General features: G+C 41.9%; 1 protein-coding gene across 9 annotated transcripts in view; it reads right to left on the bottom strand.

Annotated features, from left to right (window-relative positions):
* Positions 1-15,278, bottom strand: part of adamts6 (ADAM metallopeptidase with thrombospondin type 1 motif, 6) — a 339,528-nt gene that overhangs the window by 122,342 nt on the left and 201,908 nt on the right. For all 9 annotated transcript variants that reach the window (XR_011960687.1, XM_072570764.1, XM_072570790.1 and 6 more), the window contains one exon: positions 1,530-1,637. Coding sequence is in view for 8 of the 9 variants with exons in the window: in XM_072570764.1 (XP_072426865.1) it covers positions 1,530-1,637 (108 nt within the window). In the remaining variant the exon portion in view is untranslated. The remainder of the gene's footprint in view (positions 1-1,529; positions 1,638-15,278) is intronic.

The raw sequence follows: 15,278 nt of genomic DNA, 5'->3' as shown, positions 1-15,278 counted from the left end.
TCCTTACAGCTCAGAAAAGCAAGCAGGAACTATAGTGACAGAATCAGGATAAATATAGCGTGTGGAATTGCTGACTTGGCTTGATTCAGCTAGAAGTTGGACTGATCTGATATTGCTTTTGTCTCCTGCTCATTTCCACCTTTCCACATTGTTACTGAAAGAGAAAGGGAACAGTCCAAACATCTCCAACTCCAAATAAGGGAAATTTCTGTTTTTACCCAGACAGTTTGCACAGTGTACAAGTTTAAAATGAAGTTGACCTGTTGCCTTGGTTCTGCTTTCACACTGAAATATGCCAAAACTATCTCTTCCACTTTTGTTCACAGCACTTTACATAGTGTGACATAGTGTGAAAATATGTATGTGGAGATTGTCATCATATATGGCCATCTCTTCAATTGTGTGCATAAAGTAGTTACCAGAGGTTAATCTGACATCTTTATCTTACCCAGTTTTAAAATTACATTGTTGCCATCTGATGCTGATTAATTGATTTGTTTCCTAAAATATGCATGGACCTTATTAACTGTAACAGAAATGCTTTACAATGAGCAGTTGAAACACATAACATCATTAAGTACTTTACCCAAGATCAAATAAAATGAAGAAATCTTATGTCTTATCTCATAATCTTAAACTCCACTTTCCAGTTTTAAATCCATACTGATTATTGTTTGCCTTACTGATTAAAAATCTATTTCAGCCTTGAATACACTTAACAACTTAACCACAACAGCCTCTGCAGTAAAGGATTCCACAGAGAAGACATTCCTCCTCATCTCTGTCTTAAATGTGCAATCCCTTACTCTGAGATTCAATGCTCTGGTTCTAATTTCTCCTGCAATGGGAAACAATTTATCAACATCTACTCTGCCAAGTCCCTCAGAATTTTGTTTGTTTCTATAAGTTTGCCTCTCATTCTTCTATATTCCAACAAGTATGGGTCCAACCTAATCAAACTCTCCTCCTAAGACAGTCCCTTCACACCAAGCTAGTGAACCTTCCCTAGATTGCCTCCAAAGCTAGTAAAGCTTTCCTTAGATAAGGGGATTAAAATTGTTCACAGTATTCCAGCTGTGGTTTGACTCGTACCTTGTATAGTTTTAGCAAAACCTCCCTATTTTTATACTCCATACCCTTTGAAATAAAGGCCAACATTCTATTTTCTTTCCTATTATGTTATGAACTTAGATGCTAGCTTTTTCATGGATGAAGACTTCCAAATCCCTTTTCTGTAGCTTTCAACAGTCTTTCTTTTTTTAAATAATATTCGGTTCCTCTAGTCTTCCTCCCAAACTGCATAACCTCACACTTCCACACATTCCGTTCTGGCTTCCAAGCTTTTCCCATTCACCTGTCTTGTCTATATCCTTCTACACATTCCGTGTCATCCTCATTGCTTGCCCCCCACACCTACATCTATTCCAAATGTATTTATAAGAACATGAATCAGTCAACTGATTATCTTAAGGGAAATGAGGTTTGATGCACACTTAAGTGAAAGTTTTGAGGTCAGAAAGGGTACTTACCCCCTTTTCAATAGTTGCTGTCTGACACAGGGTACCTTCAGCTGCAGGAATGCTATTGGTCACACAACGATTGCTTTTGCTGAGGCACCAGAGCTCTCTGCACACTTCCTGGGAAAGAATGCAGTAGCAAGTTGATCAAAATAAGGCTTCTTTTTTAAACAATTGCAGTCACATTTAGATTGCTTTTGAGACAACCATCTTTTCGTGAGTAAGTCTTGAGTAACAGGTGATGTCACCGATCTAAATTTGGCAGATTAAATTCAGTGCCCAGCAAGGACCTGATACTTAAAGGTCAGCCTGAATGCCACTGGCTTCTGGAGTTTATTAGATTGCTCAGCAAAGATTCAGCCTCAAATTTCGCTAATCTGACAGCAAGTCACAGTATTATGAAAACAGCACTAGACACACAGCTAAACTCGGCAGAAACCAATTACATTGCTGAATGGAATTATGGCATAAGTGATGGATACACAAAACTCCTAAACATAATGATTGTCTGCAATCTTTACTCCTATTTATCAGACCTTCCACTTGAACATGCCTGTCCTCACAACACCAGTCACACCCGCAAATGTGACGATGCCGCAACTGTGCTTGTTTGGGGGAGTATGTGTCAATGTTATATCCAACACAATAGTGGCAAAATTATTGCAATATTAAATACAGTTTTGGTGCAACTTCCAGGTTTTGCCCAAGGACAACACTACATGCCTCATGCATATAGAGGACTTTACCCCGCCATGAATTCCAAATGATTTGAATCTCTCACTGCATGCACTGGTCCCGCGACACATGGTGTATGCATCTGAAACCCAATCAAAAGGGCTACAGAATTAATCCTTGAATGTTTCAAACCACACAATTGATGCTGATGTCAAGATGTTGCTGACACCAGGATGCCAACACTTGGTGAAAACAGACAAGTCAGCATGTCACTACTGGCGGTGAGTTCAACGGTTATTTTGAAAGTTAAGGTTAAGATTTAAACCGTTGTTAAAAGTAGGATAGCAATATGGTAAACACACGTAATAAAAACAGTTTGTGACAGCAACAAACTTCACTGCAGAGTCTAAACAATAATCATAGTGAGAATTCCATTTCATCTTTTAGAGGATAGTATATATATCCATCCTTCCTTTGTAGGACTCTGCATTATGTTGATAAAGCAAAAACAATACTTGCTGAAAGCCACACTTCAATAGTCTCTTGCATCGATAGACCTTGCATCAATAGCTCCAGCCAAACTGTTTTAATAGAACTACAACACTGGCATCTACCCAGTGATATAAAAAATTGCTGTTTATGGTATTTCCCATCCATAAACAGCAGGACAAATCCAACCCAGTCAATTACTGACCTAGCAACCAATACTCGATTAGCAGCAATATGGTGGAAGGAGTTGTCAACAGTGCCAGCAAGCAGCACTTTCTCAGCAATAATCTGCTCAGTGACGCTCAGTTTAGGTTCTGCCAAGGCCACTCAGCTCTTGACCATGTTACAGCCTTGGTTCAAACATGGACAAAAGACCTGAATTCCAGAGGTGAGGTGAAAATGACAGCCTTTGACATTAAGGTCTTGGTTGACAGAGTGTGGCATCAAGGAGCCCTAGCAAAACTAAGTCAATGCGAATCAGGGAAAACTCACTGTTGGTTGGAGTTATACCCGGCACAAAGCAAAATGGTTGTGGTTTTTGGAAGTCAGTTATCTCAATCCAAAGACATCTCTGCAGGAGTTCCTCAGGGTAGTGTCTTAGGCTCGACCATCTTCAGCTGCTTTATCAATGACCTTCCCTCCATCATAAGTCAAAAGTAGGGATGTTCACTGAAGGGCAGCTGTTGCATGTTGAATACAAACATTACCTAAAGGTATTTTTTCATGAATATAGGGAAAAGTTAAGTTCACAATTGCTACTTGCTAGCATTAATATACAGTCTTAAAAATGCCTGGTAGAGTTAAGTTGTGAGGGTGGAGAATTAGTTAGGTATGGTACTAACTCTAAAACACCTAAACAGAAAGAGCCTTTGAAAGTTTGACCTAGAACTGCAAAGTTTTGAACTGAGAACTATGAGTTTTGGGTAAACCATTAACCTAGACTGTTAATAGTTATCGCAAAAGAGGCTAACATCTACACATGTGTTAATGATGAACACTGATGCTGTATCCAGGTTTTATGCAAATGTTATACAGCTGTCTAAATAAAAGCTGAAAATGTGTTGCTGGAAAAGCACAGCAGGTCAGGCAGCATCCAAGGAATAGGAGAATCGACGTTTCAGGCATGAGCCCTTCTTCAGGAATGAGGAAAGTGTGTCCAGCAGGCTAAGATAAAAGGTAGGGAGGAGGGACTTCGTGGAGGGGCGTTGGAAATGTGATAGGCGGAAGGAGGTCAAGGTGAGGATGATAGGCCGGAGTGGGGGTAGGGACGGAGAGGTCAGGAAGAAGATTGCAGGTTAGGAAGGTGGTGCTGAGTTCGAGGGTTGGGACTGAGACAAGGTGGGGGGAGGGGAAATGAGGAAACTGGAGAAATCTGAGTTCATCCCTTGTGGTTGGAGGGTTCCTAGGCGGAAGATGAGGCGCTCTTCCTCCAGCCGTCGTGTTGCTATGGTCTGGCGGTGCATAGCATGACCATAGCAACACGACGGTTGGAGGAAGAGCGCCTCATCTTCCGCCTAGGAGCCCACCAACCACAAGGGATGAACTCAGATTTCTCCAGTTTCCTCATTTCCCCTCCCCCCACCTTTTCTCAGTCAAATCCCTCGAACTCAGCACCACCTTCCTAACTGCAATCTTCTTCCTGACCTCTCCACCCCCACCCCCACTCCGGCCTATCACCTTCACCTTGACCTCCTTCCACCTATCACATTTCCAACGCCCCTCCCCCAAGTCCCTCCTCCCTACCTTTTATCTTAACCTGCTGGACACACTTTCCTCATTCCTGAAGAAGAGCTCATACCCAAAACGTCGATTCTCCTGCTCCTTGGATGCTGCCTGACCTGCTATGCTTTTCCAGCAACACATTTTCAGCTCTGATCTCCAGCATCTGCAGTCCTCGCTTTCTCCTGTCCAAATAAAAGGCCAGGTGATGACTGCAGCTTCCTTTCTCCAGTTTAATGTTGTTCCACTCAAAACAATATAATGTAAGAATCATAAGTATATGTTTTTCAATGGTTGCTTGTTGAAACTGGGGAGGTGATGGACTAGTGGCATTATCACAGGACTATTAGTCCAGAGACCAGGTAATGTCTGGGAGGGCTGGGCTTGAATTCTACCAGGGCAGATGGTGAAGTTTGAATTCAATAATTAGCCCAAACCTGCTGGCCCAATGGGAAAAAAACCCCATCTGTTTCACTAAAGTCCTTTAGGGAAGGAAATGTCCATCCTTACTTGGTCTGGCCTACATGTGACTCCAGGCCCACAGTAATATGGTTGACTCTTAACTGGCTTTTGGGCCACTAGAGATGGGCAATAAATGCTAAATCTCGTCCTTTCAGGTGATCAATATCACAAGCCTCCAAAGGCTGACAGATACCAATGTCCCTCTAGTTTCTTTGACCCCTCCCTTCCCTCCAATTCCATCCCTTCTTCTAATCTCATCTCTTGACATGTATTCAATATACCTTTTAACCTTTCCCTGTCTGATGCTGAATTATCTGTGTTCAGTAAAGTTCTTAGCTTTTTCCCTTTGTGCTCCACCTCAATAATTTTGGAACGGCATGTCATTAACTTTTCTTCTGGCTGTGTACACTTTTTTGGACAGGTGTACTCTCCTCACCACACAGACCCTTTCACCCGTCTCTAGTACTTCTCCCTCTAACTGGAACCCTCCCTCTCGCTGCTTACTTTTACTTGATCACTTCATTGAAAACTGTTGACGTGACATCAGCCAACCTATTTTCTCTGCTCCTCTCACCCACTCTAAACTGTCTCCCTCTGAACTTGCTGCACTCTGTTCTCTTACGTCTAACCATGCCTTTGTTATCACCTGGCATGTTGACATCTACTTGGCAGAAACTGATGGCCAGATTTCAGATACTTCCTCCTATCTCTCTCTGGATCATGACCCAACTATTTTCGAGCAGGTTTTTGTTTCCAGGACTGTCACTAATCTCATTCCTCTGGAGATCTCCCCAGCTCCACAGCTTCCCAGCTCATAGTCCACAATCCCACAAAGCCTGCTTCTATCTCCTTCCCACAATCCATAAACAGAACCACCCCAATAAAGCCATCGTTTCAGCTTGACCCCGTCCCATTGAAATCATTTCTTCTTATCTTGAGGTTATGTTTTCATCCTTTGCTTCCTCTCTTTCCACTTACATTTGTGATTCTTCTGACATTTTTCACAATTTCCACTTTCCTGATTCGGCTGCCTCCTCTTCAACATAGACTATAATCCATGGCCATCCACTATCTGGATGGTCAAAAGATTCTCCACTTGTTCCTTGAAATGTGGCCTGACAGTCCCCATCTAGCATCACCCTTCATCATCTCATTGAGGTTGTGTTCACTTTGAACAACTTCTTTAAGTCGTCTCACTTTCTCCAACCCATAGGTTTGGCCACGGGTACCTATATGGGTCCAGCTATGTCTGTTTCATTGTGGAGATTTCTTGTTCTAGTCCCACTTGGGCCTCCACCCGATGTCATTGGTGCTGTTTCCTGCTCTTATTCAGAATTGAAAAAATTATTCTGCTTTGCCTCTAGTTTCTATCACATTCACCTGGTCCATCTTTGACTCTTCACTTCCCTTCCTTGACTTCAATGTTTCTGTTTCTGGGGATAGGGTGTCCACCAATATCTATTACAAACCTACCAACTCCTGCAGTTACCTTGACTTCACTTTCTCATACTCTACTTCCTGCCCCATTCTCCCAGTTTCTCCGTCTCCACCGCATCCATTCTGAGGTATCTCTGAGATGTTCTCTTTATTCCTCAGAAGAAGAATCCCCATCCACATGGCTAAGAAGGCCTTCAGTTATGTCTCATTTACCACTCTTCTGACCACATTCCCCCCCCCCGCCCGAAATCCCCACCCCCTAATGCCTGAACAACCAGAGGCTTCTCCAGACATTTTCCCATGAGTTGCCTCCAAGTTGTTTGGTACTTCAATAGACTGTTTCTTTTCTCTCAAGCTGGGCCTGCTATAGTGTTCCAACACTGGAGGAACAACAGCTCATTTTTGCTTAGGCACTTTACAGCATTTTGGAGACGACAATGAATTGAACAATTTCAGAGCATGACTTCTGCGTGGGTTTCCTCCAGGTGCTCTGGTTTCCTCCCACAGTCCAAGAATGTGCAGATCAGGTTAATTGGCTGTGCTAAATTGCCCATAGTGTTAGGTACATCAGTCAGAGGGAAATGGGTCTGGGTGGGTTACTCTTCAGAGTGTCGGTGTGGACTTGTTGGGCTGAAGGGCCTGTTTCCACACTGTAGGGAATGTAATCTAATATAATCTAAAAGCAAGATAGAATCTCATCAACACCTTTTTATGTTCAATGGTATGACAATTATTGAATCCCCCACTATCAACATCCTGAACAGCATAAGTAGAGGCCATCAATATAAAACAGTCACCAAGAAATCGAACAGGGAATTCAGAAGAAACTTGCTTAATCAAAGAACAGTGAGAAAGTGGTACTCATCAGAAACTGAACTGCAATATCTGTGGTAACGTGAGCAGGTCAGAGGATAGGACTATTGTAACACACCTCCTGTCTCTCCAAAGCCTATCCACCACCTTCGAGACACAACTTAAGAGTGTGATGGAATACTCCCCTCTTGCTTGGCAACTCCAGCTACACTCAGGAAGCTTTACACCATCCAGGACAAAGCAGCCCACTTGATTGACACTTTATCTACCACTATCAACATTCAGTGTCTTCATCAGCATTGCATAGTGGTAAATATGTGCACTACATAGAAAATGCACTACAATAACTCGCAGAATATCCCTTGATAGCACCTTCTAAACTCACAATCTCCACCACATTAACAGACAAGAGCAACATGCCACTAGAATCATCGAGTTCCCTTCCAAGCCACACACTATCCTAAGGAGGAACTACATAACGATTCCTTTACTGCCATTGAATAAAAATTCTGGAGCTCTCTTACTAGCAGCACTGTGAGAATAGCTACCTTCGAAGGATGACTGCAGTTCAAGAAGGCAGCTCACCAGTACCTTCTCAAGGGCAATCTGGGACAGGTACTAAGTACTGGCCTAGTCAGCAAAATCCACATCCCGTGAACAAATATAAAATACTTATATTTACGAAGCACTTTTAAGTATTCAATGGCACTTCACATCAAACAAAGACTGTGTCAAAACAATGGTTGGATAATATGTAAACAGTATTTTATACAAGTGTGGTCACCATGTTATATAGAAAAGGATTTAGAGGCACTGGAAAGGGTGTAAATGAGATTTGCAATATGACACAAAGATGTGTGCAGGAAAGGATTAATGATCTGGAAAAAGTTTTCTTGGAAAAAGTCTGAGAGCTGACCTAATAGAGATCTTGCAAAGGATTAGAATGGATGTAGAGAGAATGTTTCCTTTTTGGATGAAAAGCATAACTAGTGGCCAGCAATATAAAACTGCCGCCAAGTAATCTAACAGGAAATTCAGAAGAAATTGCATATTCAAAGAATGGTGAGAAGGTGGTACTCATTACCACAGGGAGCAGTTGAAGCAAATAATATAGATGTATTTAAGGGGACTCAGGTAAGTGCATGAGGGAGAAGGATTGATGGCTACAACATTAGATTTAGAGGAGGAAAATGGGAGGAGTCACGAGTGGACTAAAATGGAGTGATTAGGTCAAATGCCCTAAATCTGCGCTGTATATCCATGTAAAATGAGAAACCAAGTCACACAAGAATTTATTAGAACAAATAATCCAAAATTCTTTCAAAACACTTGGCTGTATGGAGTGATTTAGAGGAGAACAGTTTTAGAACTGGAGAGATTCAGTATGGGAATAGCAGGACTAAGGGCCTCTGCAGCCGAATGCACAGCTGCCATTGGTGAACCAGTCAGGGACATGCAAGAGGCAGCAACTTAGGAAGACAGATATCTCAGAGCCTTGTAGGAATGGGGAAGGTTACATTGACAGAAAAGGGCAAGGATGTTCGGCAAACCCATGGGTATGAATTTTAATATCGAGGCTGCTGAGATACAGGTAGTAGATTTTTAGCTTACCTTAAGCTAATGTAAGGTTGAAGGTGGGATGTCAGTCAGAAGGGCAAAGGAATAGTTAAGTCTAGAAATAACAAAGGTAACAAAGATAAAAGAGCTACAGCGGATGATTTCAGGTGTGGGGGAAATCAGGTGGTGTTACACTTGTGGAAATGATTATCCACAAAATACAACAGAAACGTAACAAGTGAATAACCTAAAGGATCCATTATTATGGGGAACAAAACCCTAAAATTACCAAAGCTATTTGCAAAACAAAATCATTTTTGATTATGATTAAAGTGTTGCATCATTGGAGTCTGAAATACATCACACATTCCTTACAGTCCTGCAGAAAGCACCTACTTTAGAAAGTACACATCTTTAAGCTAATTTCCTTATATGTATAGCTCAGTATGAAGAGCTGCAGAGGTTTGCATTTTTGTCCTTTTTTGCTCATGCTGTTCCTATTTCATGTTATGAAAAAGCTTTAAAAAATTCCATTTACAGCAACAAATTTTATTCTTCAATAAATACAATGTACTCTGAATCACTTTTTCAACAATAGAGCACTAAGTAGGACACCATACTAAGTGTTTGCAACACCTGAACTTTACATTTACATTTATGGTTTCCTGGCAGCCATCATTGAACGTTTAGTTATTTCTCGTGCCCAAGCCTGTAAAGCTGCTTTGATTGAATGCATTAATTAAAGAACTCTGGTCTTTCTAACAGACTCACAACTTTAATCACTACAAAAATAAACAAATGCAGTATAATCGTTAATTTTTATTCTACTGTCATTTCTTTTTCCCTTTATTGGTTTCTCTGATTCAAGCAGCATTCCCTGACCAAAAGGGGAGGCAATTTTTTTGCAACCATCTGTGAGGACATCTTTAACAGCAGCATAGCATAATTTATCCTCAAGGTTGCCTCATTTGCAAAGAGATGGATCTGAACTGAAGTTAGTGCAGAGATAATACTTGGGAGGCAAGTACAGCAAACCAAAATCCTCCAAGTACAGTATATCTGAACAGGGATTCTCAATCTTTTGGCTTCTGACGCTCCCCTCTCAACCCACCTTATTGCCTGGTGTTATAAAAATTCTGCCACCTGTCTGTAACACAAGCTTTTTGTTAAAAAAATCAGTTCTGCATTTATTTAGCATTACTTTTAATTTGCTTATATAATACAAAACTTCCAGCTGATGTTCCAGCAACAATTCTGTCAAGATGTTGATAAGTGAATTTAAAAAGAAAGCATTGTATATTATTGTGTGCACTTACAATGATTTTTCCTGACATTTAGAATTTATCTAGATCCCTATGACTTTACCTGTTTCAGTTTAGGCGAGAGTGGTTCAGCATTAGTGAAGTCAGGGTGCAATCACTGAAGTTTGTTATTTGTGGTTAAGGTTGGTAGACTGACATTAGTAGTTCGGTGCTAACATTGCTGGATGTTGAAGTTGAGATAATCTTCGAATTTTGTAAAGCTCTGTTTAACTTGTTAAGCTGTTGCTAAGTTGGCAGAGTTACAGTAAAGTTTCTAAAGAATCACGGGAGCTGAGAAAGAGTTCTGTTGAGACTGATGGTGTTGACGTCTAATATCAGCTCTGACCCCTCCTCTTATCCAATAATGACTAACAGAGGAGAGCACATCCATTCACTTAATATGATATCTTAACATAGCAGAACGAGATGCCACTCAGCAATGTTCCTATGGCAATCTAATTATTTTGGCAGACCTCTTTAAATATTTTGAGCAGCCACAGATCTTGATTGAGAGTCCATGCTTGAGAACACGACCAGCTCTTCACTTAGAAAACATTACTCTGCAGCCACATCAGTTGCCCCACTCTTAAATGCCCTCTGAAGAGGTATATGATTCAAGGATAATTAAGGATGGACAACAACCCAGCCTTGCCACCTATGTCAAAATCTCACAAACAAATAATTAGACACCAAGTGAGCATCTGCACATTGCTTTGTTTCAAGCCTGATGTAACCCTTTCTCAGATTGGAAAATTGTGTTTTTTATGAAGTAGATGGGCAGGGATGGGGAGGTGCAGGTGCTCGTGGAAAAGAGTCTGAAGGTACTCACAGCCTAAGATAAAGAAGCTGCTAATGGTGGTGAAGGGAAAATAGAGATGTAGCAAGGATCTAAATGAAGGTGTGGCATGGACAAAATGGGTCTAAAAACACCAAAACAGAGACAGCACGTGCATGTATGTGCATATATGTGTATCTTGGTATACGTGTGCATGTGTGTCTGTATGTGTGCAGGCTAAGCCCATCTATATAGGAAGTGAGGGAAGTTCAGAGAGCAAGTAGTTGCTGTTCCAAGTCATGTTCACTACAGGACAATGCCCCTTTTAGGTCAGAACAGAGAAAGAAATAATAGTTGAATGTAAATTAATTACAGTCAAGCTCAGTGAGTGAATATGGATGAATATTCCCATTTTCATTTGAAGTATTTAATGAGTGAGATTCAAAGTGCCTGGTTCATAAGGTCCGCAGTGACTTTCTTCACACAGTCTTCTGCTCTTCAACTCATTCATTGTGCAACTTGGCATGGGCTCCCTTCTTGGGGAAATCACATGGCTGAAGAGGCAGTAATGCTCACCACTGCTCGAACCTGTGGTGTTGTAGTTAAAGCCCAGGTGCACATCACTGCAGACACACCAAGTCAGGAACTGCCCCTCACACTGTGTTGCTCGAGACTCTACACTCAGGACATGGCCCAGAGGAAAGGAATGCTCACTCCCAGCTTTTCAAGCAGAGTCCTGGAGGAAAATATGATAGGGAGGAAAATATTCCTTTCCAAATGGCCTGTCACAGGAGGCCACACCATCTGACCAAGCCAGAATGGACGCAGATATGACTCAGGCTAGTGCAGGAAGGTCAATGATTTTCTATGTTTCACTAAGAAAAGTATCATTATCTTCTCTCAGCTACCTCATCCTCACAAGGCCACCATTCTAACTCTGTCACTCTGCATGTTTCTTATCAAGGCTCAGGGATTGAAAAATGTGTTGCTGGAAAAGCGCAGCAGGTCAGGCAGCATCCAAGGAGCAGGAGAATCGATGTTTCAGGCATAAGCTCTTCTTCAGGAATCTTCAGGGACTGCAGTTCTCAGTTTTGCATACATAGTCATAGAGTCATAGAGATGTACAGCATGAAAACAAACCCTTTGGTCCAACCCGTCCATGCCGACCAGATATCCCAACCCAATCTAGTCCCACCTGCCAGCATCTGGCAGGCTCACACTTACCTCACTCTCCTAAACCACTAAGCTTTTAAAGAACTGTGGATGCCAGAAATCAGAATCAAAAAACAGAAAATGCTGGAAAAGCTCAGCCGGGTCTTGAAGCTTCTGTGAATCGAAATCAGAGTTAATGTTTCAGGTCTAGTGACCTTTCCTCAGTTCTGAGCTTTTCCAGTAATTTCTACTTAGCTTTATTCTCTACACTTCCCATTGACTCACTGTCACACCTCACCACCACTCCTGTTCCTGTATCACCATGAATGGACTCTTCTATCCATTTCCATCATGCTCAAACCTTCCATTTGTCTCATTGCAGACAATCTCGCCTCCAGCCAGGCCAAGATGTCCAAGCTTGGCGTTAGAATTCAGATTACTCACTTGCAATAAGGAGAAAATTCTGGATTTGGTCAGAAAAGACCACAACTATTACATGGGAATGAAGTGACCATGATGAGTAACCAATCCAGTAAGCTTCATGGTGTTGTACCACACTGTTCTCCCATTACCACCAATGCTAGGCCGTTATTCATCTGCACAGATTTTACTGTGTCCTCAACAACAGCTTCCCTCTCCTGTTACGCAGGCATCAGTATTATGAAGTAAATTTCTCCATGAAGACCAGCACTGGAGAAGCTCAACTGCATTTGTATCTCTGAGGTGGAAACTATTGAACCCTCAGAGAGGCATCAATGAGGATTTCAACTGCACCACATCCAGCTCAGAGAGAGTCACCTCAGTAGCTGCCTTCCTACATTAGATTCAGGAGCACATCACCCAAGCCAGTCAAGGAAGAAATACTCGGGTCTCTGAGGAGAGGACCACCAGAGACCAGGCAGTTGCTCAGCCTCTGCCATGAGATGAGACCTGCTCTTGGTACTAATTTAAAAATCACACAATATCAGGCTATCATCCAACAGGTGTGACTTTTAACTTTGTACACCCAGTCTAACACCTGCACCTCAAAATCTTGGTACTAATGGTTCAAAGGTCCTTTGCATTAAGTAGGGGCTACTTGTCATAATATCAACTGAATTTTAAACAATTGGACGAAGACCAACCCCAGCTCATCATCCTGGTAGTGGCTTTCAATTAGATTCTCTCTGGCCTCTCATGCTTGACAGTACATTGCTCTGTGATGCTGTCTTAGACAATCCTCCAAATCGATTCTTTGATCCTTGGCTTCAGAAAATTGTTGTAACTCCCCCATTTTGTCTGCATCCAAGGTATAGCATGCCACAATGGTGGGATACACTGCAAGACTATACTGAAGCAGTCTGAACATTGAAACTTCATCGTACGAAGGTATACAGTCTGCTCCACTGTGGCCCTGGTGAAAGTGTGAGCTTGGTTGTATATCCATTCTGCCTCTGTCAGAGGGTTTTATAAAGGTGTCATGAACCATTTTTGAAGAAGATAGTCCTTGTCTCTTAGTAGTTATCCCTGTATGGCTTGAGGACCTTGGAAGGAGGTAGGAACCTGTGAATTATCTAGTTCCAGGATGTCTGGCACACACTTCCAGAATCTAGCATCAATGGTCAACCATTACATAACACTAATATACTGTAAATGTTGATGCAGTAGAAGTCTTTCTGTTGATGAACTCTGCAATTTAGTGATAGAACACTCTCAAAGTAACCTGGATACAGTCTACAGTGCTGTGCACTTGATGGAAGCCAGTGATGGTGAAAGTTCCCACTACTTGTCTCTTCTCATCACAGAGAATATGAATAGCTGTGACCTAAAGAAAATGGCCTCAGTGATATCCCAGGTGCATTTTTTGGGGGCAAATGTTGGGATCTCACAAAGGCCTCTGGTTGCTCATCGAAATGAGATGCTGACATAAACATTCAGGGTAGCTATGGTTTTGACGACCACTGGGATGAGATGGCCACAGAGTCTTCTGAGTATAAATGCTGCTTCAGCAGATGTTCTAGCTCAGAGATGATGGCCTGGGACATCCTTAACCAGCTCTCTTTCAGTCGGTTGAAAGAAATAGCAGCAAGATGTGGGGTCTCATCATACACCTCTGCCTGCACCCACTTATTGGATCATCACCTGCAGTGTCTCCCTCTGGAGGTTGTCCAGCTGCTGCTGAACGTTGCTGCCTCTTGTTGGACTTGCTGACAATGTAGGAATTATTGTCTCTTTCCATGTTGTTTTCAAAGAATGGTGACTTCAGCAACAATGTCCTCCATATGAGACCCATAAGCAGATAATCTGTAAGGAATGTGCAACAATAATGCTACTCCTCACAACTGCCACACAGTGTAGCAAGGAGAATTCCCAAGGAGGTCAACATCATGCTCCCAAAAGGAACGCTCATGATTGTGACATTATCCAATAGTATGTTACATAGTTAAAGTTTTTATGCTACATTGGCAGTAGAACTCTGCCAGTAAAGCCACTATAAATGCATCAAAAGAACAAACTCTCTTACACATCACACACCATGTCCCTGCATACGTACAGTTCAATGTATGAATCTGACAACTGCAAAATGGTGTCTTCCAGTGCTTGCTATGAAGTATAGTTATGAAATGGTAAATTCAGGTTCCTCTTTTAAGCACATTGTTCTCAAAACAATTGCTTAGGTGAGACACCAAGGAGAAAATTAGTGTGCATAATTTAATATTTATGATTGCTTGAGGCCATAACTTTTAATGTGCATTCTTGACAATGAATAACCTGTCAATAAAGTACAAATTCAAGCCAGATGGGTGGCATTACTGAATCAATGGAGGCAGGGTTACTGCAACTGCCCCTAGGACAGCCTCCAATTACAAGAGTTTTATTTCAACCACAAAGAAAAAGCACATGTCACTTTGCATGTGATGTCAGTCACTTTGTGTAGTTATTGCACAGTTGACTTTTGATCAGACATGGCAACGTTCCAACTTCACCAGAGTGTGAGTGAGTTGCAGGCTCTGTCTGTGATGTACAAGTTTCCTCCATCTTTGTGTTGTTGTCCCTGTGGCTCCTATGACCTTTGAGCTTCTCCTACTTTCCAGTGACAGACTTTATGGAATTCAGTAATGTTCCTACTTTTGCCAGTGGGCCTTGATGGGCCTGCACCTTCCCCAGGTACAGGCCCGAGTTACCATGAACCTTTTAAACCTTGACCTCCATCCATGTTCCCTTTCATTGTTTGTGTGGATCGTCATGGTCTGTACAAGGCAGTGGTTTCAGATACCAGAAGTCAATACTGGAAACAGTGTTGGAATGCTGATCGCCGTGCACAGAACCTCTAAAAGCAGCTTAAAAATAACATTGCTCCCCACTTCTGTAGCTTCCAGTAATCTTCCATTCACTATGCAA

Source organism: Chiloscyllium punctatum, chromosome 1 (assembly GCF_047496795.1).
Source record: "Chiloscyllium punctatum isolate Juve2018m chromosome 1, sChiPun1.3, whole genome shotgun sequence".
Taxonomy (NCBI): Eukaryota; Metazoa; Chordata; class Chondrichthyes; order Orectolobiformes; family Hemiscylliidae; genus Chiloscyllium; species Chiloscyllium punctatum.
Note: the sequence above shows the minus strand (reverse complement) of the source record. Positions and strands in the feature narration are given on the sequence as shown.